Source organism: Nymphalis io, chromosome 13 (genome assembly GCF_905147045.1).
Source record: "Nymphalis io chromosome 13, ilAglIoxx1.1, whole genome shotgun sequence".
Taxonomy (NCBI): Eukaryota; Metazoa; Arthropoda; class Insecta; order Lepidoptera; family Nymphalidae; genus Nymphalis; species Nymphalis io.
Genome location: NC_065900.1, coordinates 13186367 through 13213323, shown reverse-complemented (window position 1 = coordinate 13213323; position 26957 = coordinate 13186367). Strand labels below are relative to the sequence as shown.

At 35.1% G+C, this 26957-nt stretch overlaps 2 protein-coding genes across 11 annotated transcripts in view; one reads left to right on the top strand and one right to left on the bottom strand.

Annotated features, from left to right (window-relative positions):
* The window catches only part of LOC126773000 (high-affinity choline transporter 1), a 107604-nt gene that overhangs the window by 6702 nt on the left and 73945 nt on the right, over nt 1-26957 (top strand). Inside the window, exons 5-10 of one of the 2 annotated variants that reach the window (XR_007669706.1) lie at nt 3616-3914; nt 4016-4145; nt 4517-4715; nt 4970-5104; nt 7764-8036; nt 9850-10348. Coding sequence is in view for 1 of the 2 variants with exons in the window: in XM_050493606.1 (XP_050349563.1) it covers nt 3616-3914; nt 4016-4145; nt 4517-4715; nt 4970-5104; nt 7764-8036; nt 9850-10168 (1355 nt within the window). In the remaining variant the exon portion in view is untranslated. Of the gene's footprint in view, nt 1-3615; nt 3915-4015; nt 4146-4516; nt 4716-4969; nt 5105-7763; nt 8037-9849; nt 12494-26957 lie in introns of those variants that run through there. The other variant, XM_050493606.1, reaches the window with a different exon arrangement.
* LOC126773002 (pro-resilin) lies at nt 13213-25283 on the bottom strand. 9 transcript variants are annotated; one of them, XM_050493609.1, is made up of 8 exons: nt 25114-25223; nt 24818-24856; nt 15602-15668; nt 14487-15371; nt 14268-14372; nt 13788-14210; nt 13665-13748; nt 13213-13610 (listed from the first exon to the last, which is right to left on the bottom strand). In XM_050493609.1, exons 2-8 carry the CDS (start codon nt 24836-24838, stop codon nt 13528-13530), a joined length of 1668 nt encoding a protein of 555 aa, XP_050349566.1. In that variant the 5' UTR covers nt 24839-24856; nt 25114-25223; the 3' UTR covers nt 13213-13527. The 9 variants fall into 9 exon arrangements, with proteins under 9 accessions (XP_050349566.1, XP_050349569.1, XP_050349564.1 ...); XM_050493612.1 differs by having other exon boundaries at nt 13213-13652; nt 13722-13748; XM_050493607.1 differs by having other exon boundaries at nt 13213-13748; nt 25114-25283.

The following is a 26957-nucleotide window of genomic DNA, read 5'->3' as shown; positions in this document are numbered from 1 at the left end:
TTATTAAGTTATAGGGCCAATAATTATTATTTATTAAGTTATTGGGTTTTTCTGTCGAAAATTCTTAGTAGCAGACCGGAGTCTGAAAGTTGGAAGTGTGTTCACTTCCGTGCCTCGGAAAGCACGTAAAGCCGTTGGTTCTGTGCCTGAATACTTCCCGTCGTATCAGATTGTCGTCCCATCGGTTATGAGAGCTAAGGAGTAGAGGGTGCACCTGTGTTTGCGCACATACTTGTTCACTATAATACGTTCTGCGCAGTTGGCTAATCTCTCTTGAGATTGGCCGCCGTGGCCGAAATCGGTTCGGAGAACATTATTATTATTATTATTATTATTACAATTAACTTTGCATTGTTAATTGTATGTCTTGCGACATGTATTGTATGAAATACTAATTTATTTAGTTGGCATAGTATTATCAAAATTAAAGTTAGTTGTTTAACGTTAAGCAGTCAAATATTGAAAACAGAGTAGTCTATTAGAGTGACGCACTAAAATAAATTCAAACGAAATATAATTATAATTGTTATTTTAAGATTTACAAAAAGTTAGGTTTTAGTTATCAATAATACTATGTATACTTTTTTAAAATACTTTTGATTGTATAAGTGAACTGTAAGATTCTTTATGAGTAATAAAGTTCTCTTTAACCTGATAATAAGTAAAGTCAAAGTTAGTAAATGGTTCATAGCTGGATTTATGCCTCCACTCCTGGAGATGGTTTGGAGCTTATTTCAAACAGGCTTTTCCAATGCCAGGTAATAGATTAACGTGTAGCAAATTATCGTCAGCAACGTTCAGTTTTTCAACGTTTTTCCTTTTTCGCGATGACGAGATGAATAATATATAATTATAAACTAAGTGCATGATAATTCAGAAGTTCTTGTCCGGATATGAACCTGGAACCTTTTGTTAAGATTCATGAATTCAAGACCATCTTGGCTCAATATTAAGGCAGCTATAGATAATAATAATAATATCCTGGGACATTTTTCACACACGGCCATCTGATCCAAAATTAAGCTTGTACAAAGCTTGTACTACGGAAACCAGAAAACTGATATACTACATACACTACTTTTCTTTTGTAAATACATACTTATATAGATAATTACACCCAGACTCAAGACAACCAGACATGTTCATGCACACAAATGTGTGTCCTGGGTGGGAATCGAACCCACAACCTTCGGCGTGAATAGGCAAGTATCTACCAACCACGCCAACCGGTTCGTCAACTAGAATTTTGTACCTGGCAAGCTTGTAAACATATATTTTTTGGGTGGGTCGGACTCTTCTAGTTTCTGGCCACCCTTTTGTTCGTTATTTACAAGTTTATTGTTTAAAAACACTTGACATTAAGATTTATCAGAATTTATGTGTCCTTTTAAATTTGCGTGTCTTCAATTACTCTATAATGTACCATTATTACTTTAATGAGAATTAAATTTGAACCACGGATATTTTGATTTGAGAAAGTTCGTATTATAATTATTCAACTTACCTCGAAAACTGTGAATTTCTACCCCATGCGAATGTAAGTTGGTATGGAGAATGACGAGGGTCAAAATTGTTACAATAGCATGATCTCGAGGCAGAAACGTTCGACCCGAACCCCTACTACAAGAACACGAATTTCTCGCTGTCGCAACTTATTTGTAGTTGAAGTATTTCTTATGACACTCTAGTACACTTAAACTTTACTACTGGAATATTTGTATTTCATGTAGAAATTACAATAAGTATATAAGTTTTAAAATAAAAAATATAAGTATATAAGGTTTAAAATTCACGACTTTTTACAGATTTCATGATTAGTGCCCATAAATAATTACCGTTAGAATTGTTTTAGGACTGGACAGGAGGATCTGAAGACTTCTTTTAAATTCAATGTCTAAACGATACTTTTATTGGGTCTCAAAAATGAGGTACAATACACTTATACACAATATTATTTTATACGTAAAGCTATAACGATATCAAACCGAATAACAATGAACAAAGGTATCGCAAGCTTTCTACATGCTCACTGCTTAATAAGACAATTACATCTCTAAATCAAATTAAGCACTCGGTAGTTTGAAAAAAAAATGGTAAATAGGACCTTGCTTTTATTGTTAACTTAGTCTTAAGTATGTAAATTCTCATTAGAAGTAACTAACTCATTGTCTACATTAGCATACAGTAATAAAAAAAATATTATGTTAGAACTGGTCACTGATATGACAATACCGATACAGACGGGTTATTGTGATAGGGTAGAACTAAAATAGTAAAATTTACATTTTCTTCTTCGAATTCATTCAGTACGGGTTTCGATTTATAGAAGGGTCGAGTCGACCGACGGCCGCAGTCACGAGTCAATACTTCCAGCTGTTGCGGTTCTGCGGCTTTCGTGTTTTAGCCTCAGAACTATTTGGGAAATTTCAATCCGGCGTGACTTATACCAGAAATGACAGATTTTCGAAATAAAAGCATTTCTTGCTAATTTACTTGCTATTTCAAGGCCTTTGTCGATATTCCACAAATATTACATTAGGAACTATCTCGATTATTTTTAAATATATCCAAAGTATATCAGAATTTTTGGAATTTCCATTTGACTATGGACTAACACACTAATAACATTCCTACCCTCAGTGTTAAGATTACTTCTTATTCAATTCATAAACAAGTTTTTTTATAAGCAAAATACCCGGAATACCTATTTCTATATTTCTAACTTTGCAAATGACATATTTCAAAACAAAATTTCACAAAATTCCTTAGCAAAGTTTCACCGCCCATTTAGGTTGTGCGTTTGCTGACTGTCAGTCAGTCAGTTGTATTCAGTAGATTATTATGATTATAAATAGGATGTAATAAATACTGAAATTAATATTATGTAATGTGCTACATGCCCAATAATGACTGATCGGTGATCACCATCGATCTACATAGATAAGTAGGTATATCACTAACTCTCCGATTTATTGTCGCTGTAAATCATTAAATTTTCGATAATACATAATATATATTATGGAATATCTTTCGCTTATCGTTTCGTGGACTTTGCGCGATATAATGAAAATTTATTTATGAATATATGTTATTATTCGGATCACGTAAACGTTTTCCTCTCCTTAAACTTCTTCGTAATACTTTTCATGATTTGAAACGTTATAGAAATAAACCTATGTAAGCAATATATACATATGTAAGAGACTTGTAGGTATAGGTCAAATTAGTCATGACAAGTTGTTCCGCAAAAGGTTATATTATTGGTATATTATTCAATGAAGTTCAAAAGCTTATCGTTAGTCATGTTTTATTAAAATCTTATATTAAACTAGTTTACGCCACGCCGTTGCGCTTTTTTTTAACGTAAATAGAATTTTAGTATTCCTATTTACAATATTTTTCCTTTGTTCACAATAGTAATAGACATAATTGTGTTAAAATATTATACATATGTCTAATAGACCCTCTATAGTACAAAGGTTTACAGTTCGCCACAGTTCGACACAGTAAAGTTAGACTAAACAGTCGTTGACACTCATATCATCATATTATACTCAATTATTGTGGTTACAAAATGTCTTATATGGTTTTAATAAAAAATTTAAATTGGTGCAGGAGCTACTCTGGCCGTGATTATCGACATGGATCACCGTACCTCCGTGATCTTCAGCGCGTGCGTCGCCGTTTTCTACACACTATTCGGTGGTTTATACTCTGTGGCCTACACGGACGTCATCCAGCTGTTCTGCATCTTCATCGGTCTCTGGATGTGCATTCCCTTCGCCTGGGCCAACGAGCACGTCAAACCACTCAGTTCCATGGAAGTGGATTGGATCGGGAAGATCGACCCAGAGTACTACTGGTTTTACGTCGATTACGGTCTTCTGTTAATTTTCGGAGGGATTCCGTGGCAGGTCAGGGTCACTTAAGCCTGTGACAGTTGGAGTTTAATAATTGTTCGTTTTTATTATGCTTCTATGTTACTTAATAATTGAGATGGTCGGTATTGGTGCAGGTGTACTTCCAACGCGTGCTGAGTAGCAAGACCGCGGGTCGCGCGCAAGTGCTGTCGTACGTCGCAGCCATCGGCTGCATCTTTATGGCCATTCCGCCTGTGCTCATCGGAGCCATCGCCAAGGGCACCGGTGGGACAATACACCTTTTTTGGAAGCATTACATATTAATATAATACAATCGATAGCCAGATGTATGTATATATGCAAATTGAAAATATGCCCAGTGTATATGATTGCCTAGTAGCCAAAACGCGTGAATTTTAATGAAAGATTGTAGTTTTTAATGTGCTTTATTTAATAATTCATCTCGCGCTCGATGCTGAAGAAAAACATCGTGAGGAAACAATTGGTATACACATGTGTATTAAGTTCCAAACCTGCTCGTCATAAGAGAAGCAGTCTTCGGTCCAACAGTGGGACATTTCTAGGCTGTTACTTTTTAATGACTGTTTTGTATATAACCTTTTGTTGAAATATCTGTAAGACGATATTGTTGACAGCTTGGAACGAGACGGACTACCGCGGTGCTTTGACTCCGGAAGGTGAACTGACCTCTGAACAGACCTCCATGATTCTACCGCTGGTACTGCAGCATCTCACTCCAGACTTCGTCTCGTTCTTTGGGCTGGGGGCTGTGTCCGCCGCTGTCATGTCGTCGGCTGATTCCAGCGTACTGAGCGCTTCGTCGATGTTCGCCAGGTCCCATTAAATTGCTAGATTATTTTTGTCAATTTTGAAGTGTGGTATAGTTTTAACATTTAATTTATGTTTTTATTTAATATCATACATTCGTGCGACTTGACGAAAATTTCAATGTTTTCAGGTCATGAGGTGTATATAGATAATAATATATTTTTCATTATTCAATCAATCAATGATTTTAATAATTTCAAAGAAATATGTAATAATAATGAAGATAAATAATGTTAATATTATTTTCTTATTCAAAACAGGAACGTATACAAGCTAATCTTTCGTCAAAACGCATCGGAAATGGAAATCATTTGGGTGATGCGCGTGGCCATTCTGGTGGTGGGCGTACTATCCACCATCATGGCGCTCACCATACCCTCCATATACGGACTGTGGTAAGTGTTATATTGCATTATATTCAGTCTTTTATATGAATTCGTTCATGTGTATAAATTTCAATAATGGTTTCTTAGTATATATCTTAATTCTGTGGATACACTATAAACTTAATTTAAAGTACCGCAATCACAGATCAGTTTACTTCAAAATGGCCAAATAAGGTTACGCCTTTTAGGTATTTATATACAAACAAGAACTACTTTCCGGATTCCAGTTCCATTAATAGACAAATTGTTCCACGAGGAAGGCTTTAAATATAATAATATATATACAAATATAATCATCAATATTGATTGATTATATACGCTATACGTCTGTGTACTTAGTGGCACAAGCTCGAAACCGGAGCGGGTCTCTGGTTAGTAATAAAAATGCATGAACGACTTAATTCTAAGTGACAAGCAATATTAGTTATATATGCGAGTGGGATGTGGTAACAGTCGTGGCTCGATTATACTCTCGCAAAAACGTTTTATGGTCCATTGTGTGCGCGAGTCGATATCAACAACGTTACGTAACTATATTGGAATACGATGGATAGCTAAAATCAACGGTTTCTTATACAAATCAGAAGTTAACTATATCGAAACGTTGGCAACCGTCGGAGATGCGGTGATCTGAGTAGTTACACTAAAATAACAGAGAATTCGTCTTTACTCGTAGTTGTTCGAAATGAGGGGATCGTAGCTCTGTTGTAATCAACAATGACTCGCACCTGACTCGCACGTTCACGGTCGTATGCTCGTACCGCACTCGGTACGGTACAAGTTCTAATTTACACCGACGTTCATCGATTACATCTTCGTTACGGTATCATTTCTATGAATGTTTAATATACGAGTATATTAAAATTAAATGTTATAATATATAAAATCTATTTTATAATATTAAGATAAAGTTGTAACAGATCAATTTTTGTACATTAAAGATATTGGAAAAAAACGAATATGGGGGGTCGTTATTAAAGCAACAAAAGTTCCATTCGTATGTACCATGTTCATCACATATTCCATAGCCAAACACCAATGTTTAGTTTTGTTGTGTTCTGGTTTCAAAGAACACAACAATACTAAGTATTAAGAGATTAATAAAGAGTGCAGGCGCAGGAACAATTTCGTGCTTTCCGAGACACGGGAGTGTACACCCTTCCAAATTCCAAATTCCGGGCCTCTACTGAGAATTTTCGACCGAAACACCCAATGACTTTATTGGCCTGACCTGGGATTTGAACCCGGGACCTCGGTGTCTGCAGCCTTATATCTAGCCACTAAACCAACGAGGCAGTTACTTAGCACTTTACTGTATGGGTAGCGAATAGATCGATTATAAATTATTGAATAAGAAATGCACGGGATAAAGTCCTTATTTTAGCCGAACGAAGTCGGGGCGGATATCTAAAGTTATATAAAATACATTACAATTAAATATATAAATAGCAATGGAATTGGTTTAATAATTGTACACTACAGAGATTAATATTATTTAAAGTTTGTACACATTTGTGTAATTAAAAATTGTAATTAATTGCAAGTACATAATGTGTGTAAAAGAGGATTTTGAATTAATTAAGTAATTAAAAAGGGATAAAGCGCAGGGCATTAATACTTGCGTTGGAATTACTTTTCAAATATATTTCGAATTGAAATTGATTGAAACATTTAACGTAAAATGAAAAAACGAATTTTTAGTATTTTATAACGTAAACTAAAATTGAAAACCTATTTGTTTTTGAGTCGTTGATAATAATTACATATTTATTGAATAATTTACCAAAGGCAAGGTTTGTATGTCGCATTATTGAAAATAATTTGTATTTTGATAAATTTGTGTTACGACTTGTGATGCAAAATTATCTGACATATTGTAACAATTATTCATTTGTATAGTTCAACTCGAACAAGAAATCTTAATTTAGTTCACCTGTTAGTGTACGAGTGAAATCTTGCAACTGAATTTTAAAAGTTTCTCACCCAACAGTAAGAACTGAAATCGCCTCCACACATTATAGCTGGTGAAAACAGTCCGGTATACTAAATTGTCACCTTTAGAAAGATCTTTAGATGTGAAAAGCCGAGATGGCCTAGTGGGTAGAGCGCGTGAATCTTAACCGATGATCGTGGGTTCAAATTCGGGCAAGCACCACTGAATTTTCATGTGCTTAATTTGTGTTTATAATAATCTCGTGCTTGACGGTGAAGGAAAACATCGTGAGGAAACCTGCATGTGTCGAATTTCATTGAAATTATGTCACATGTGTATTCTACCCACCCACATTGGAGGAGCGTGGTGGAATAAGCTCCAAACTTCAAAAGGGAGAGGAGGCCTTAGCCCAGCAGTGGGACATTAACAGGCTGCTACTGTTACTGTTAAGTTATTAAATTGTAGTTGTTTTAGCATTTGGATTAAAAAAGTTTAAGCGTTTGTAAAATGATAAAACAATAATACATTAGAGTTTTAATATAAGGTTTATTTATTTATTTGAGATTCACTCATTATAATAATACGTTTATTGAAGCAAAAAAATTAAAGGCAATACTATTAAAAAGGAAATGGGAATATCGATCATAATAGAGAGATCGGTGTTCCGGCGTTAGTGTCGTAGATCTCTTTGGTATTTCATAAAACGTACGATGTTGTAAAAGGAATAACCCTTAGGTCGATGTGCTCCGACCTGGTGTACGTGATCCTGTTCCCACAACTCCTGATGGTGGTGCACTTCAAGAAGTACTGCAACACGTACGGGTCGCTGGCTGCCTATATCATGGCGTTACTGGTGCGATTGTCTGGTGGGGAGAAGTTGCTGGGTTTGCCGGCCCTCATCCACTACCCTGGCTGGGATGACGAGAATGAGGTGCAGCTATTTCCCTTCAGAACCCTGGCGATGACGCTGTCACTGTTCACGCTGGCTTTTATATCTTGGCTGTCAGTGTAAGTATACTGATGTGGTAAAGTATATTTAATTAAAGCTCTTTTGAAAAGAATTGTTTGTTTTTGAGAAAATACTACTTTAAGCTTGCACACGACTAATTTGCTTTAACTTTGATAAATGTAGCTCAAAGAAACGGGAATTACATTGTATCGGTGAGTCCAAGGTCTCACTGGCTCTTTGATACCGCGAGTGGCTCTTGTGTTAGGCGAGCAGACTGGCTCGATGTCAGTATATAGTATTATAAGATGTGTGAGGTGGTTTGCGGTGGTATTCACTCATAATAAGCATTTTATGTATAGTAAATTCCAACGATATGGGGAGTAATAAATAGTAATATTTCACAAATCCATAATGAGTACTACAGATTATTTACATCTCGACTAATGAACTTAATAAAATAATTAATGAAAACCACGGCCAATGAATAACAATTATTAATGTACAAAACACTTTTCTTCAATAAAATCTGAGTTGTACTCACACAGTGAATCCACTCCTTGCCTCGACGATGGTTGTCCAAAAAGTAAATCCTCGAATTCCAGTTCACCACTTTAGCAGTCATCGCCTGCGGCGCTCAGCGACGGCTATCCTCTCAAGATGGCCGTCACTCAGTTAATACTGAGTGTATCTTTTAAATAATGAAATTAAAGTTAACAGTTTTATCGCAATATCATTTTAAGTTATTAAATTATAAAAGAATTTTTAAGAATTATTTAAATACTGCTTAGAGTTTTATGATATAAAACTAATAGTAAAAAACATTTTAAAATTGCAAACAAAGTTTGCCAGCTGAGAGTAAAAATGAAAACTATTTCTTTTGATGTTATAGAAATTCATAAACAAAAATAACCATTGAACGCGACGTCGACAATTTGAAGACCAAGTTTTATTTAAGTGCTTTTCCACCTAACTGTGTAATTCTTTTCGATTTCTCGAATTATCATTCTTCTTTTAAATTGGCTCGTTAAGAAAACCCCTCTTAGAAAACGCCGTCTAGTATTAGAAGTGAATTTTATAAACAAATGAATGTATTGTATTAATTTCTTTTAATGTTTATCAAAATTACAAATAATAGTATGAAGGCAATATGAAAGTAGCGAACTACCGACGCCGTATGTCGGCGTGGTAGTTGTAATGTAATAAATTAGGTCATCGAGGACTCAAGGCTTCTTTATTCATCGCCGTATCGAGGAAAAATAAAATAATTTACTTTTTAATTTCTTGTAGAAAGTAGCACTATTATATAGCTATTTCACGATTTTTTATTTGTATACTTTATTACATTTATTTATAGTAATAAAATCAAAAATAAAGTGTTATCCGAACCGCTGAAATGTTAACATATATATCAAATAAAGGTCAAAGCTTTTGATACATTTTTGATGCTAAATATAAATAAAATGTAAACATAATTTCGTACCAATGAAAATATGAAGTAGCAAAAGTTATTTATAGCAGAACAGAACAGAACCAAGGAGGGAGTAAATCAAACATCATAAATGTATTTGAATTTATTTACTCAAAGATAATAAAGATTATTGTTTTCAGTTTGACTTGTTCCTGTTACGGAATACATAGCTTTTATATTTTGACAGATTACGTTGAGATCTCCTAACAAAACAGAATTAAGAAAATACTTTATTCCAATTCGACATGTAATTGAAGGAATATTTAAATACTTGAGTGGCCTTTGTGAGGATTCTTGTAAAATACGTCTTCAAAAAGGTTTCTCTCGTTACTTGCATTAATATAAACAACTTTCATCTACATTCGGAAGAAGGCGCAAAGATCATAACGTGTACTCCTTCGCAGGTTCTTATTCAACTCGGGCTACCTGAGTCCAGAATCAGACTACTTCAACTGCGTCGTCAACATTCCCGAAGACATTCGTCGTGTGGACGAGCCCTCGGAAGCGGGCGAGCAGATGTCGGTTCTGGGAGGCGTCCCCGGTCGACTGTACGGCGCTGCCTCCACGCTCGTGGGGCCAGACGAGAAGTCGGGCAGGATCAACCCAGCGCTGGAGACTGACGACGATGACCTGGACGACCCCAACGACGGCCCCACCCCGCTCTTCGGAAATAGCAGCGCGCCGCCGCCAATGCAACCCTTCGGGAAACAGACGGCTTTCTGAGACGATTTATACTTTTATTAGTTCGAACGTTTCAGTTTCTTCCACCCCGACACATCGAAATCCTGAACTTGTGCTTCGACGACGACACAACATCGAAGCCGATCGGGTACAGTATTACTGAGCTCAAACTATACATATCAAATATATGGACCGCACGGCACCTCCCCGGTGCACACTTTTGTAACGACATACTCCTAGCACTAACGTTGTTTCATTTGAGTATAGCGCGTGGGGATACGAAGGAATTATGGAATAGAATTAGTTCTGTATTATAAAATTAAGAGAACTTATTTTGTAGTCGATGATTATCTATATACATACACACATATATATATATATATATATATATTATAATGAAACTCATACATATCAAAAAGTTTATAACTTATTAACACTTATTGTTAGGAAAGATATATGACATTATTTACATTAAAGAGATTCCTTATTTAAGTCAATTAATGTAGGACGACGAGCACAAATGTGTAAACGTGCAAGCTTCTAGAACATACGAGTGTGTGTGAGGCGTTTGCGAAGTCGGAGCACGCGACAAGTTCAAGCGCGAGGAAACGGAGTAGCGATGAGAACACTGCTCGAGAGGTACAGCGTTGAAAAAAATGAGATAATACTAGTAAGAAATTGTCGAAATCTTTTATGGTATCTTAAAGGGGGCTTTGAAATCTCTTTGGTTCAAATAGTTATAATATTTAAAATGAATATAAGCTACAGTTCTATTAAGTTCAATGTACAATTTAGTTGCTGTTGTCGGTTTTACACGAGCGGAGTTGTTTTTATAGTTTATTGAAATTAATTATGACTTGTTGTAATTACGCGCTGTTTAGACCAAATATTTATAGGTTTAGCGCGCTGGCACTTTTAGTGAACTAAAATATTTGAGGTTGCTTCATAAAATCAGCTATTATTGACCTTATTTCGGTTCCAGTAAATAATTATAAAGCAAAGATTATAAATAATGTATAAAAAATATATTTTTGATCGAAAATATAAAAAAAAATCTCAATGTATTAAATATTAAAATATTCTGTCTATACGTGTTTTTAATCTTGTCTTCTCAGACGTATCGCTGATGTTATGAGCAAACCTTTACACAAGTATGTAGGTTTAATGTATTGGTGTTCAAAAATACGATGTATTGATGTTTCCCGTCGAGCCGACGTCTGTGTGTTGTTACCTGGCTTTTGATCTACAGCTGTTAGTGATGTTACGAATATTTACATTTGAGTAATTATATTTTATATTATATATACGAGCAAGTTTGATGTTCTTAGAATTTAAATTATTGAAATTATATAAATGATATTTGCGACTGTCAGCTGATTTAATTAAAGTCATATTTGTTGCTAAATAAGACGATACATTATTATTACTATTAGTGAGTCCCTGGGACATACAAGTATGCATTAAATCATACCTAAAGGTATAAGGTAGCAATTCATATATGAAAAAAAATGTTTTGTTTTATATAAGCAGATATAAATATGTTATATTTTTTTTGCATAGTATGCCAACAGTGTTTTATATGGATTCAATTAAATTGGCTAGAGCAAGATCGCCTCGTGACATCACTGAAAAGTTTTTATCGTGTTTAAACTTCTCTATGTATTGAGGATCGGAGCTTTTAATAAAAATTTATATAACGCATTTCTTATTTAGATTGAGATACATGTATAGATGTACGTATACCTATCTATTGTGATATAGTCACCTGCCTGTTAATACTTCGCGAAGACTCAACCAAAACATATCATTACGTGACTTATTGTATTGTGTAAGTGTGAAGTATATCGCGTATGTTAGTGATCTCGTAACTGATACATATCAATATACTTAAGGTAGATTTTAGAATATCGTTGTTGTTCTTCAACGTCGCGTGCTAATGTCATTGCATACACACGTATCAACAATTATACGATACTGGCTGGTCGTTTGACGAGTACTTTCATTTGTAATAAAAAATCTAATTTTTGAACTTTAACTCTATCTAAATTATTGACTAAAAGATAAGAGGTCGTAATATATATTAACTTGGCGTTTGCTCTACTGTACGCCTTCATATTGCATCTGGCATGAGATCTGGCATGAGACCTGGGATGTGTCAAGTATTTTATTTTATTATATTTCTGAAAATGAACGAACAAATCCATGTCTGTCTGCGATGACGTTAGGAGGGGCGGGTCCACTGTTAGCCGGTAGTTATACCTACTATTGACTTAATCCTAGTTCTTGTTGAATATTGAATGTAAACGTGTAATGTTGTGACTCCGCAGCTATCTCTGCGTAAATAAAACGTATAGTATGTTGATTGGCTTCGTTTGTTTTAATACCCCGATCCCTGCTATATGTTACAAGTGATTGGTGTAGGATGTGTTCATAAATCTATCAACAGCATCATATAATTTTATTTATATTATAAAAAGTACTTTCATCTGCGCGTTGAGTGGAACCCTATGTCCTTTTCTGTAAGCCTCACAACGTGTACCTATGTAAAATTTCATGATGATTGGTTGAGCAGTTAAGCCGTAATGAAAGCGTATCAAATAAATGAACAAACTCATTTTCAAATTTATAAAGTAATACTAATTACTAGTACTATTGATAAATAATGTTTTTAAGTAATCGAAGTGCTGTGTGTTTAATGTTCGATCTACGAATACTAAGATGTTTGTTTGAAACCTTCGATCTCATGGTACCGTTTGGTTTTCCGTTTACTATAGTATACTATAGATTTCAACTAAACAATGTGTAATCAATAATAAGAATAGTTTAAAGCGTGTGCCAATTTAACCAAGTGTGTGTTTGCCTGGTATTAAATAAAGTCAGATAGTTAAATCAGAGTCAGGCTAATGCGAAGTTATTTTGATGGTTATCAAAAAGTATATTTTTAATAGTTTTGTTTTTTTTTTTAGTTTGTTTATATTTCAACATTTTAAGTTAAAGTATTAAAGAAAACCAAACATTCATTATTTACATATTTTATTATATATAAAATGATTTAACTTAAACACTAAAGGTTTAATTAATTTGTACATTTCTTTGTTACACATTAAATACAACTTAAAAATACTTTCCAATCGGCGATGGACAAAATAATAGAATTTGTCATGGAGTGAATATAAAATGTACCTCAGCTTGATGCAGACGAGGCTTTTACCAAACGGCGTGGATAATATATTAAAAATTCTCACAAACAATTGTTTTAGCTTTAGAATTCACACCTAATTTTTTTAACCTGGTAACTGCTTAATACTGATCATGCTTCCGCGATGCCATCGTGGATCGGTGACTGACAGTTGACTAATATTATCGATCGCTATCCACAGCTGAACAGAGTTGACGAATGCTTAATACACATAGCCGCCGCTTGAATCGTAGCCTTGGCTGATAGTGGCTGGTACTCCGCTGGAATAGCCACTGGAGCTGTGACCTCCTGAGGAGTAGCCACCTGAACCACCTGAAGAATAGCCACCTGAACTGTGACCGCCTGAGGAGTAGCCACCTGAACCGTGACCACCTGAACCGCCGGATGAGTAGCCACCTGATCCACCACCTGATGAATATCCACCTGAGCCGTGACCACCTGAACTTCCAGAGGAATAACTACCCGATCCGCCACCAGATGAGTAGCCACCTGATCCGCTTCCAGAATAGCCTCCAGAACTGTATCCACCAGAACTTCCAGAATATCCACCAGATCCGCCAAAACTACTACCAGAGCCATGACCGCCAGAGGAATAGCCACCAGAACTATGACCTCCCGAAGAACCTCCTGAGCTATAGCCACCTCCGCCAGGAGCCCCATATGAGCTAGATGGTGCTCCATAACTGGTTGATGGACCACTACTGCCAAATCCGCTGCTTTCAAAACCACTGCTGCCAAATCCGGAACTACCAAAGCCAGAACTGCCACCATGACCAAAGCCTTGACCGCTTGATGGAGCGCCGTAGGATGACAAAGGAACAGGGGCTCCGTATGAATCTGAGGGTGCTGGTGCACCATAAGAGGAAGAAATGCCACCACTTGATCCTCCGTGGGAACCTCCAGACGGTACGCCATATGAGGAGGAAATTCCACCTCCAGAACCTCCGTGGGATCCACCAGATGGTACACCGTAAGACGAAGAAATGCCGCCGCCTGATCCACCATGTGAGCCTCCGGACGGTACACCATATGAGGAGGAAATTCCACCTCCAGAACTTCCGTGGGATCCACCAGATGGTACACCGTAAGACGAAGAAATGCCGCCGCCTGATCCACCATGTGAGCCTCCGGACGGTACACCATATGAGGAAGAAATCCCACCTCCCGAACCCCCGTGGGAGCCACCAGATGGTACACCGTAAGACGAAGAAATGCCGCCGCCTGATCCACCATGTGAGCCTCCGGATGGTACTCCATATGAGGAAGAAATTCCACCTCCCGAACCTCCGTGGGAGCCACCAGATGGTACACCGTAAGATGAAGAAATGCCGCCGCCTGATCCACCATGTGAGCCTCCGGACGGTACACCATAAGAGGAAGAAATGCTACTTCCTGAACCTCCATGAGAGCCACCAGATGGTACACCGTAGGAAGAGGATATGCCACCACCAGAACCTCCGTGTGATCCTCCGTGTGAGCCTCCAGATGGTACACCATAAGAGGAAGAAATGCCACCTCCAGAACCTCCGTGTGAGCTTCCAGATGGTACACCGTAGGAAGAGGATATGCCACCACCTGATCCTCCGTGTGAGCCTCCAGATGGTACGCCATAGGAAGAGGAAATACCACCACCTGAACTATAGGAACCACCTCCTGAGATAAAGGAACCTGAGCCAAATGAGCCACCTGAAGATGGAGCACCATAAGAGCTGGATGGAACACCGTATGAGCTGGATGGCTTAGAACCACCGAATGATCCGGAGCCACCGAAAGAGCTTGATCCACCAAACGAGCCGGAACCTTTAGGTGCTCCATAGGAACTGGAGGGACCAGTTGGAACACCGTAGCTAGTTGACGGTGGTCTAGGAACACCATAGCTTGATGAGGGTGGTCCATACGATTTGGACGGTGCACCGTAGCTGCTCGATGGTCTTGACGGTGGTCGAGGTCGAGGCGCACCATAGTTCGAAGAAGGTCTGTAGCTGCCACCGCCGCCGCCTCCACCACCACCACTGGAGGGTGGCCCATAAGAAGAGCTTAGCGGAGCTGCAAATAAAGGAATAGATGCTTAAATTGATTTTCGTTTTATGTTCTCAGTTTATACCATTACACTTAGATGATGACGGTGTTTATAAAATCAAATCACATTTATTCAAATAGGGTTTTAGAAGTCTGTTTGTCAGGTACACGAGGGTGACTGCACAGGGCAGAGCCTCTACGTCATCTCAATTATTACGTAACAGTTCTTGGTTGATAAGTAAGTATTTTACGCTTACCTTCTCGCTTGTCGTGCTTGCGCGGTGTGCCTGCCGCCAACGTTACCGCCATCATGACTCCCAGCAGCTGAAAAAGTGACCATACATGTTAGAATTTAGAAGACGAAGGCATTATAAAAATGATATATTAAAAATATAATCATATCCATTATCACCAATACGGCAATCAATAATAATAATAATAATATCCTGGGACTTTATTCACACACGGCCATCTGATCCCAAATTAAGCAGAGCTTGTGCCATGGAAACCAGACAACTGATATACTACATATACTACTTTTCTTTTGTAAATACATACTTATATAGATAATTACACCCAGACTCAGGACAAACAGACATGTTCATGCACACAAATGTCTGTCCTGGGTGGGAATCGAACCCACAACCTTCGGCGTGAAAGGCAGGTACCTACCAACCACGCCAAACGGCTCGTCAAATCTATTCTCTTCAAGTGTGAAATATATTTATTAAATGGGTACGTTCAAACAGCCTTTACAATCACTGGTCCTGATCATAAAGTTTATTTTCGTTCACAATTTTTTACCCACGCCTATGTTTATTAATATTAGCGTTTTTCAAAAAAATAAGGGTAATATGATTTTTAATAGGACGACATCCTTACTAATATTATAAAAGTAAGCTTGCCTGTATATTAATTTGTTTTTTTACACTTTCGCGTCTAAGCTACGCAATCAATCATCATGAAATATATAGGGTACCTAACAACTGTCCCTCTCTAACGAGCGGGTGGTAATCGATATAATTTAAAAATATTCAACCAGTCAACATTTTATAAAAAAGGTTTTCAGGATTGTTTGTTTGTTTGTTGATTGATGTTTAAGTGGTATATAAATACGGCGGACTAGACTTATTTCTTACCCGAATACTGCAACATTCTTAGTTACGTAACCGCGTTTCGAAGCAACCTAATTGAGGTTCTAATCACTGATTTAAATATAGAAACTGCTTATTTACATCAGTTTAATAATGTCGAGTCATAGTTTATAATTTCCTTAATAAGTAAGGTTTTTGGAAAAAAACAAAAGCTATTGGAATGTTTTACTAAATTGCATAATAAAGCAGTACTTAATTATAATAAAATGCTTTAAATTCTACATTGAGTATTAGCAACGAGCACAAAGGCCAATCAATTTTTTGAAGGAATTTTACTTATAGTATATTTACAAACTGCTTAAGAACATCGTTTGTTTTAAATAACGTATAAAAAATAAATTTGGATTCAAACTGCCGTAAGCGGAGATAAATAAGAGAAGAGATTGGTGAAATGGGTGATTTACTTCAAAATCATCTATTTCTCCTTATTAAATGTACTTTGTAGTCATCTGACGTAAGGCTCGTGAGGAGACGCCGCTTTCTCGCATCCAATAGATGGTTTCGAATAAAACAACGTGTATAGTTGTTTTTCATACATTATTTATGAAAGTAAGGCTGCATTAATTGTATTAAAAGTAATTTATCGAGTTGTAGTTTAATAAGGCTTGTATCCAACCTGCGATGAAGTGTCGTAGTACATATATTAGTCTCATGACGGAGGGTTTGTTTTCAAGATTAATATTATCACCGCAAACAGTATACACGCGGCTAATGGTGCACAATTGAATTTCGATCGTTTGTTAGATAAGCTAAGTTGTTAAGATATAACCAAGAATAAAAAGATTCAAGTGAAACCACGGATTGTAGTTAGCTAGCAAAATATAAGCATTGTGTATTTGTAAATTGCTAGGCGTCTTTCTCTTTTTATACATAAAATACAAGTCTAAATGTTTTCATCTGAATTGAATGAACATTAATAATCTGAGCTCATTTTATGCTTTGCGTTTAAACAAAAGACATTCACAGTTAGTGTTTTTTTTAAAGTAAAACAACGCAAGTTCAGCTCGTTCTGGATACATTAGAGCTTTCATTATAAAACGATTAAATTCGTATCAGTGGCTAAGCTCATAACCCTTTTTTGCATACTTGCATAATGTAGGGGCAAAAACATATAGTTGATTAATTCTTACTCATGGTTACTGTATTTACTAAGAAAATATGACATTTATAGTTGTAATTACGTCAAAACAAATGAAATCAACACATATTCTTTAGGTTCATAAGTTCTACAAGGCAATTTTAAATTTTTCGGCGATAAATGAAAAGTCAAGCTACCACAGGAGAAGATTAAGCAAAAATATCAGTAGATTATTTTTATAGATTATATTTATTGAAATCAAATACTAACTCCAAGCTTAATCACCTATATGATCTTGTACATGAGTAAAAATCAACAAAAAGCAAATACCAAACCAAAATTTTGTTTATGAAATAATAAACATAAGGAATATACCATGTTTGGGAGGTTATACCACGACACAAAAGTAAAGATGTCAAAACAGACTGTGGTTACAGGACTTTGTTAAAACAAAGCGCTGTCATTATAGAATGCAAATTTAAATAGCCGGTCGCGTCTCGACAATTCTCGATGGTGTTGCTTTTGGCTACATTACTGACACTATCTTAAGCATGACGCTATTAGTATGGCACTGGAATACTAAACTTTGTATCTACTTTGAAAGGGTAAGTTTTTCATAAAATTGAATTTATACTGACTGATTCGTATACTGGGCGCTATCGAAGTATACGATTGTATTTGTTCGAAATAATGTATGGAAACTATGTCTATATTATTAAATGTTTGTCGTCAACGAGATTGTCCAACAGTCCTCGGTAACTTACTGGCGACTGTCAGTGTCGGGTCTCTTATTTGATGACGATGTATAGTTCACGCGAGCACCATTACTTATGTAACAAGCCACAGCTTAGTACATTACGGTTCGAGTACATTATGTTCGTTGCTAGTCATCGACCGCACTCTCAGACCTCATAATTAGTATGGTATTTAAGGTAGCTACCTCATTTTTATTTAACCGAGCAGTTTTAATTTTGATGCAATAACAACAAGTTCACATTTATACTTACTATTTCAGAGTAAATTTAATAATATCAATAAGTTTCCGATTTCAAAACTTCCAATTTCTAAAAGTTACAATTCCAAAATTCACTTAGTTATTCAAATGAGTAGGCGTAACTGTTGTTGTCCGATGGACATCCCGAAATTAATCAAGGGCGTTTTCTTAAACAGAGATGTTATGCAAATTAGATGAGAGATAAGCACATCAAAGAGCCATTTAGTCTCACGGGAACTTGGGAGGCACATGCAAGACGCGGTATTGTTCCAAATTGTGCAAATCGAATTCGCAACACCGCTTTATTTATTTACGAACAAGACATCTCTGGAAGCGGAACGAAGCGATAACATTGTTGCTTTTAAACGTGTAATCAACTGCTATTCAAATTATACTATTACTTTAACTGTTAGAATTAGTTCTATACTGTTTTGCCGTTATTGAAAACATTGTAGTTTGCAATAAGAATTGTTTAAGAGCATAAACAGTAGTCTTTGGTGAATGTTTAATATGTAATTTAACAAAAGCGGGAAATATTTATTTGTCGTAAGTCGTTTGTTGTGTTCCGGTTTGAAGGGTGAGTGAGCCAGTGTAATTACAGGCACACCGGATATAAAAATATTAAATCTCATGGTTGGCGGAACATAGATGGTGTAAGGGCGGGTTTATATTTCTCGAGATGCCAGTGATTAAAGGCGAAGGTAGCCATTTACAATAAAGTAAAATAAATTTAAGAAAAGGGATGCGAAAATACGTTTCTAAAACTTTAGTTGCCACAAAATAATTCAGAAATTACAGACACCGAGGCAGAAATGCAAGAATTGATTAGTGAATGTGATTAATGTGAAAGTAAGGTTTACACAAAATGTTTCTCTTTTTTATCCGCTTACGCAGACGTTAGACGCAAAACTATTATCCCTGGTGAGAATCGTTTATAATCTATAATTAAAGGTAATGCGAAAACAAAGACGAAGTTAATGATCAATTTTAGTATTTTTATTAGTTTCTCACGATCAACGAATTCGACGTACAAAGGCGTATTAACGGAAGCGACGTCGAATGTGTCGCGGAACCCGCACAATGCACCCTGACACTTTCCAATATCAAAGATGAATGGAAAGGTGAACGATTTCCCGTTTCCTCGCGTTACGTCAGAACTAGCTCAGAAATCTGTCTCAAAGGTTGCTTAAGTCGACATCAGAATTCTATTGTAGAGACTGTATTGAGTAAATAATTGCTTTTTTATATAAGAACATGTACATTAGCACGAATATCATTACGAAATCTATATAGTCATATAGAGAAAGAGAATAATTTCTACATGTGACAGAAGATAAGTCAGTTTGGGTTGGAAATGTTTACGTGCGTTTATATTAAGTCTCATCACTTCCAATTCATTTATATATGTAATATTAATCGTAATTGTATTTTATTTTAGTTTTTTTTTACAAATGTACTACATTTGTTTAAAAAAACTAAAATAGAAAATTTATGTCACAATAACAGTAACATCTGTAACTTTATTATGTCTTTTATCATATACGTCTTGGAAAAGGCCATAATACAAATATTTGATGTGACATAACGGACATAGCGTGAGTGCGCGCAGTCGGACAGCGGAAGTAAAAGTGGCGCTAGCAAGACTATGCCGTTTGTAATTTGGACGCTATGCATTTGTTGGTTTTTTATTCATTATCATTAAAAGCCAATGGCAAACCAGCAATGTAGCTAGTATATTTTTTTGAATGTTGACTTGTATAATGAATTAAGAGTGTGAACTATGACCGACTCTGCAGATTTCCTTCACGAGTTATTGTATACGAAGAATCACGTCGCTTGATGATCGTCACAAGCTTAAGGAACTTTCGCGCACGAGATTAAGTGGAGGTAAAAAGTATTGCGTAAAAGGTAATATTTGAATACACATTTTACATTTGAAATATAATAATATATAAGCATGCTAGAGCCTAATGTTGTGTAATGTGATTTTATGAACAAATTATAACAGATTCTAATTTAATTATAATATTTTATTTAAGTGAATAAGTATTTAAAGGGATTGGAATTTAGATAATAACAGGAGTTGATTTAAACAATTTAAAACGTCTCGTCCAATTTATAATTGTATTTAGTGACGCTTGTTTATTTCATATTTTATTTGCGAGTATGTATGATTTTACTTGTTATATTATTTTTACTCATTTCATAATAATTTAAAATGATTTATGAGCTCTGGCTGATCTATATATGATATCCATGCATTTCGCTCGTTTGCCTTCAACGACGCTTTATCGGCCGCAAAACCTAAACGTTCTCACTTGCTAATCATAGTACTATTAGTGAAGCGATTTCACTGCTTTAGAGAGCACATCGAGGTAGCAGCGAGTACAATGCCGGCACACGATGACAGTATAGACAGATTGATAGTAATCGTTGTTTTATTGAATCACGACGCTGTCACATTTTTTAAACTCTGAATACTGGGAAAACTCGCCTTCGTAATGAATGAGCTAGTACTTAAAACAAAAGAATGTAAACATTGTATATTCTCTTACTAATTTAATTTGAGTTGTAGATATTAATCGGTTCACAAAACAAACAGCTATTGTTGTCGCGCGAGTAAATTATTTCAAATTTCAAAGCGTTTGATTCCAAATCTTATACAAGTTTTCAAATCACCGAATTATATTTGACGGCTTACACTGTTGATTGAATTATTAACAGTGGGACAAAGTGTATTGTTATGTTAGTTGCAGATACGAGATGAACAACCCTGATACCATTCCTACAAACAGAACGGGCATTGACAATCCGGTCACGAGTGTATTGGACACGGCTGCGCCGCGGTCTGAATCAGAATCCAGCAAAGACTTTAATTTAGTCGATATTTGGCCACAGTTCAAGTTTAGTTTGATGGAATTTGGATTAAAACGTTAAACGAACTGATCAAGTATGCAGTATATAAGTTTTAAAAGAAACTGAGTTTGTGATTATCGTATTATTATAATAATAATCAAATTCGTTTCCAAATGAACACTTATGAGCTGTCTGGTCATTTACTACAACTATAAAAACCTAGTCAAATTATAGTTATTTGGCCCATTGCTGTTGCTTGTTGTTCACGTCAAATTTCCACGGTATCTAGACGCGTGCGAGATGCGCACGGTGGTTGCGTCACAGCGCGGAAGTATATCGGCCTTGACCTTCTTCGCACTTTCTACTCGCTATTCTAATGGTTTTGGCATACTTGAATTTGTATAAATTTACGTGTGGAAATACTGGAATAGTTATCGTAATATTGTTGTTTATCTTTACTTTTTTTATTACCTTTTCGAAAAGCTCTTCGCAAAAAGCATAATATAGTATATTTATTATATGGATAATTTTAGCCCGTAAAAATGTATTTTTAATTTCATATTTTTATCATATAAAGGCAAGTTCATGGCCAGACGAAAATTAATTTCAAGTTTCCATCTAAACGTCACCGTTACGAACAACCGTACGGTCCGTCAAAAGAGTCTCCAATCAAACGAATGGCTTTTAATTAACGAGAGTGTAAAACTACATTTATGTTACGGACGAGTGGACCGCTGAAATGGGAAACCAAATCTTATTTGTATCGTAAAACAATTAAAAATATAAAATTAATGAGAAAATAAACAATACTATCAAATTTATTAACAACTTATGTTTATCTATAATTATGTTTAACTTATATTATTTCTACCAACCCGCATTGGAGCAGCGTGGTGGAATAAGCTCCAAACCTTCTCCTCAAAAAGAGGAGAGGAGGCCTTTAGCCCAGCAGTGGGACATTCACAGGCTGTTACGGTACGGTTACGGTTTATATATTTAATCATTATGCAATGTTAGGTCAGGTCAGAGACCCTGGTAATGTGGTATAGATATTAATCGATTACCTGATTCATTTGTATATACTGACACATAGGACTAGATTACAACGTCTTTGTCGGTATGTTTTCTCGAAAAGTTAAAGGTTCTTAGGGTCAGTCAAAGAGTTATTCTAATTTCCAAGTCCACGCGAACCTAACCGACCTAAAAGTCTCCTAAAAATAAATTATATCCGAAGTAAAAGTTGAAAAGGTGCTTCTTTAGTACTACGATCGTCACTTGAGCATCCATATCGCATCGTGTGACGTAACGCTGCGGTATCTGACGCAACACTTATGGCGTGTGTTGACGGCCTTTGACGGTCTTCGATACTATGTCAAAGAAAACCGAATTGTGGTATCTAGCCGATCTAGGAGTTCATCTGTTTACTAGGCGAAAGCGTTTTAATAAGACAGCCATAGACGGGTCACAGTCGAAGAATCGTGAACTCGGAATCTCGACACCGTCGGTAATATTCTTGACCGAGGGTAATTCATACATTGCATCTGAGCCTCGCGAGCGACGAATTTTGTCGTTTTTTTATTAATAATTTCCAATGACAATTGCTTTTACATTGATGCAATTTTTTACGTTACCTTAAAAACATTTTTGTCTATGCTTCGTCGGGAATATATATTTTATTCTAACACAAGGAACAGACGCCATTTTTATAAAGATAAAACTGGCGTCAATATTTAACGCAACATTCTGTGCTCACTACGGCGTCACCGTTCTTCACCTTTAGCAAACATTATTACTACTCGTTAAAAATGACGTTTTGATTGATATTGTCACTTCTGATGATATCAAAAATATATTACTCATTTCGTATAAGTCTACTGAATGAAAAACTTTAGCGTCTGTAATCGTTCGACCGACTGACCTAATAAGCCCAGTTTTACAAACATATTCGCTACATTATACAAATGTAAGTACGAACTAAGCGTTATGTAACAATGAAATCGCGCTGTTTTCGTTTTTCCCGTGTAACAGTATGCCTTCATACATTCACACACATTGCGCGCCGCCGCATTGTTCTCAGCAGAACTGGGATAACCGAGAAACACGGCCAATGTCGAAATGACAGATATTCGAAGATACTTTCGATCGCGATATTTTTATTAGGTGTTTTATGAATTATATAAATAAAGGTCAAATTTATCAAAATATTCAATTAATAGATACTAAATATACCGGACATGTGTTTACGTTTTACTCAATGTAAACTTAAATGATAATAATTCTATTCTCTGAGCGGGAAGCTTTATGTTGTTAAACGACAATACTACATTATATTCACATATATTTTATTTTACAACTGCGTGACTTGGTTTATTTATTTTATAAATTATACCAGCCGGATTTTATATGGCAGAATTGCATGTACCGCACATTTTTTATTTGAAAAGTGTATAAGTAGAGTGAATAATCTGCCCGTATGAAATAATTTAGGATAAGTCTCATGAACATATTCAAACATGGAAACTTCTTTTGTACATTTATACTAATATTATAAAAGCGAAAGGAACTCTGTACGTGTATTACACCTTTACGGATATACCACTGTATCAATTTTAATGAAACTTGGTATGAAGATGAAGATATGAGAAACCCTAAGAAAGGACAAAGGCTGTTCTTTTTACCTGACCTCCTTCCCCTAAACAAAACTAAAGACTAGTAATTTTATAATTATGATATATTTGACAATGAGAAGTTTACTTTGATATTTTTGTATTTTTTAAACAGTTCCCTTTAAATATTCGATTTAAATTATTCCGATTCAAATGTATTTGCAGTATCATTATCAGTTGTGGCACTTTTAACGTCAGTGTGAAATAGGTGGCGCGCGAGTCGTATAGCGATTTTTTTAAATTTGTATTACTAAAATTAAAACAATGTAAGTTATATTGAATGAAATTTATATTTTTATATTAAATGATAACGACGTTCAAAATTAACTACTGTCAAACTGTGTCTAGATCATGCGGCCACTACTTGGTAACTTAAATTTATTGGACAGGAGATCTCTCGGATCCCGGAGAGATAAGATACTTTTCATCCCGAGATATGAAAGGGTTGCACGGTTTCATCAAATACTGTATGTCTCCTAGTTTTATTGCAAACATCACATCAACTGATAAACAAATAACAGTTTTAATAAATACCAGTGTCGAGAACGAAAAAAAAAGCGCTTATATTGCGTACATCATTGAAACGATTTTTCTTTTATAAGAGTACTACATTATTCTCTTAAATGAGTTATTTAAATTTCTAATTAATTATTAAAAATGCTAAAAAATGTGCGATGATGTTGATGTTCGTGTTAATATATATATATAATTAAATTCAGACGTACCATTACTCGGAGGGATACCATCTTGGTGGCGGCTCACTTCTGCAACAAGAGGGCGTGATGTGATATTATTCACGTTCAGATTCAACATTTTGTTTTCAAATTTATATAAGAACAATAATTACGATTACTCTGTGGTCAGAATGCTGATTAGAAAATAATGTTTCCCCTTAATTATATCACGACTGCAAAATTACGACCGACTAACTTTCAATTAAAAAATATATTTAAATGAAACGAATCGCCATTGAATATTGTAATAGATAAATATAAAATAAAATGTGATTATCAAAACTCACCAAAAGCTTAAAGAATCCGAAACACACTAATTCGTTGCTCTATTCACGGAACTTTTTACCGAGTTTATATGATTTCGTTCGAAAACGTAAAAGTACCGCGAATGCGCGGCAAAGCACTGTTGATAGTTCGTCTGCGCATCTTCTCTATATATGCGAGTCCCCTCTTCGCGGCGGGCTTCTTAATTGTATTAGCTTTAGATAAAGTGAATATGGGATACTATTGAATTTAACAAAATTCAATCGTAATTATAATTCACCGATTTATTCATTGCTTAATTGTTCAATATATATGTTACTGTATGGTGAAAATGTATTATTTTTTATTTTCTCACGGTATTACCATTCTAATTTTGAATACACAGCTTAGTGATTTATTTATATAATGTGTTTCTGTAATCATGAAATAAGCTTTTAAAACAACGCAAACTATCAAATCAATACAAAGTATTTTAAAATTTTTATTATTTACTATAATTATTTTTACTTTTTAAAATTTAAAATATTGTAAAGCGTCCTCATTTGATTACATAGCGATCATTATTGTAGGAAAAATTATTATTTTATAAAAAGTGAAAAAAAGATTTTCTTTTTTCCGTAAATTTATGTAGCCGAGATGGCCTAGTGGTTAGAACGCGTGAATCTGAACTGATGATCGTGGGTTCAAACCCGGGCAAGCACCACTGAATTTTCATGTGCTTAATTTGTGTTTATAATTCATCTCGTGCTTGACGGTGAATGAAAACATCGTGAGGATGCATGTGCATGTGCCTGCATGTCTCTAATTTCACTGAAATTCTGCCACATGAATATTCTGCCAAACCTCATTGGAGCGGCGTGGTGGAATAAGCTCCAAGCCTTCTCCTCAAAAGTGACAGGAGGCCTTAGCCCAGCAGTGGGACATTAACAGGTTGCTACTGTCTGTCAATTTATATTTTAAATCAATATAGCACATCTACTACAATGTATTTATTTCCTAAAAAAAAAAACAATGTCCACTTAAACTTAAGAAATAACATTAAATATAAAGTACTACCATAACTTATAGGTCTAAATTTTGTGCCAGTAATTAATCTTTTTTTGAATATATTAATTGAATTCGCATTTATAACGTCTTGTGGTAATGAATTGTAAAGCTCCTTCAAATAATATGTGGACATGTGGATTTCAGCGGCACCGCCCCAAATTTCAATAGGGTATTCTAAAATTGGTTTTACAATAGTATTGTAGATAGAATAGGTCGTAATATTTATATTTTGTTATTAATAAAAAATCTGAAAAATAATTTGTAGAAATACAAATATGCTTTAACACTACTATGCTTAATTAAATGTATTTTATTACAATATATGTTTTTATATTATATAATATTTTTTTGTTTAACTATTTTGATAATTCTTTCAGCTGATTATCAGATATATTTTTTATTTTATATGCGTATTAAAGATAATATATATCTAATTAATCTGTGAAGTATCTTTAAAAATTAAGTTTTGTATTCGTAACAGTTTTGTACAAACATCCCACACAAGTGTAATACTATCGTTAGAATTATGATATTACACATTTCGACTTAAAGCTCATTTCTTAAATTTGTGTCTCCATCAATATGTAACCTATTTGCGCTTTTATATAAAGTGGAATTATTTATTTCGAATATCATAATGTAATATAACATACTATTAACTTTTCTTGTTAATGTTTTCATTTAATTAGATGTTTTCAAAATTAAATAATTACTTAGTGTAAACATTATTTTTTTTATGAAAACAAGTATATATTTATTAATATATTCTAGAAGTAAAACTAGAAGTAATATTACTTAGATTTTTTAATAAAAATAATTT

Coding starts and splice junctions, on each gene's coding strand:
- LOC126773002 (XM_050493607.1), bottom strand. CDS start 24,838: ATGGTATCCCTCCGAGTAATG. Junction 14,373..14,486: donor CTCCCACGGGGGTTCGGGAG/GTGGGATTTCTT, acceptor GAAGTTCTGGAG/GTGGAATTTCCTCCTCATAT. Junction 14,211..14,267: donor ATCTGGTGGATCCCACGGAG/GTTCTGGAGGTG, acceptor GTTCCCACGGAG/GATCAAGTGGTGGCATTTCT.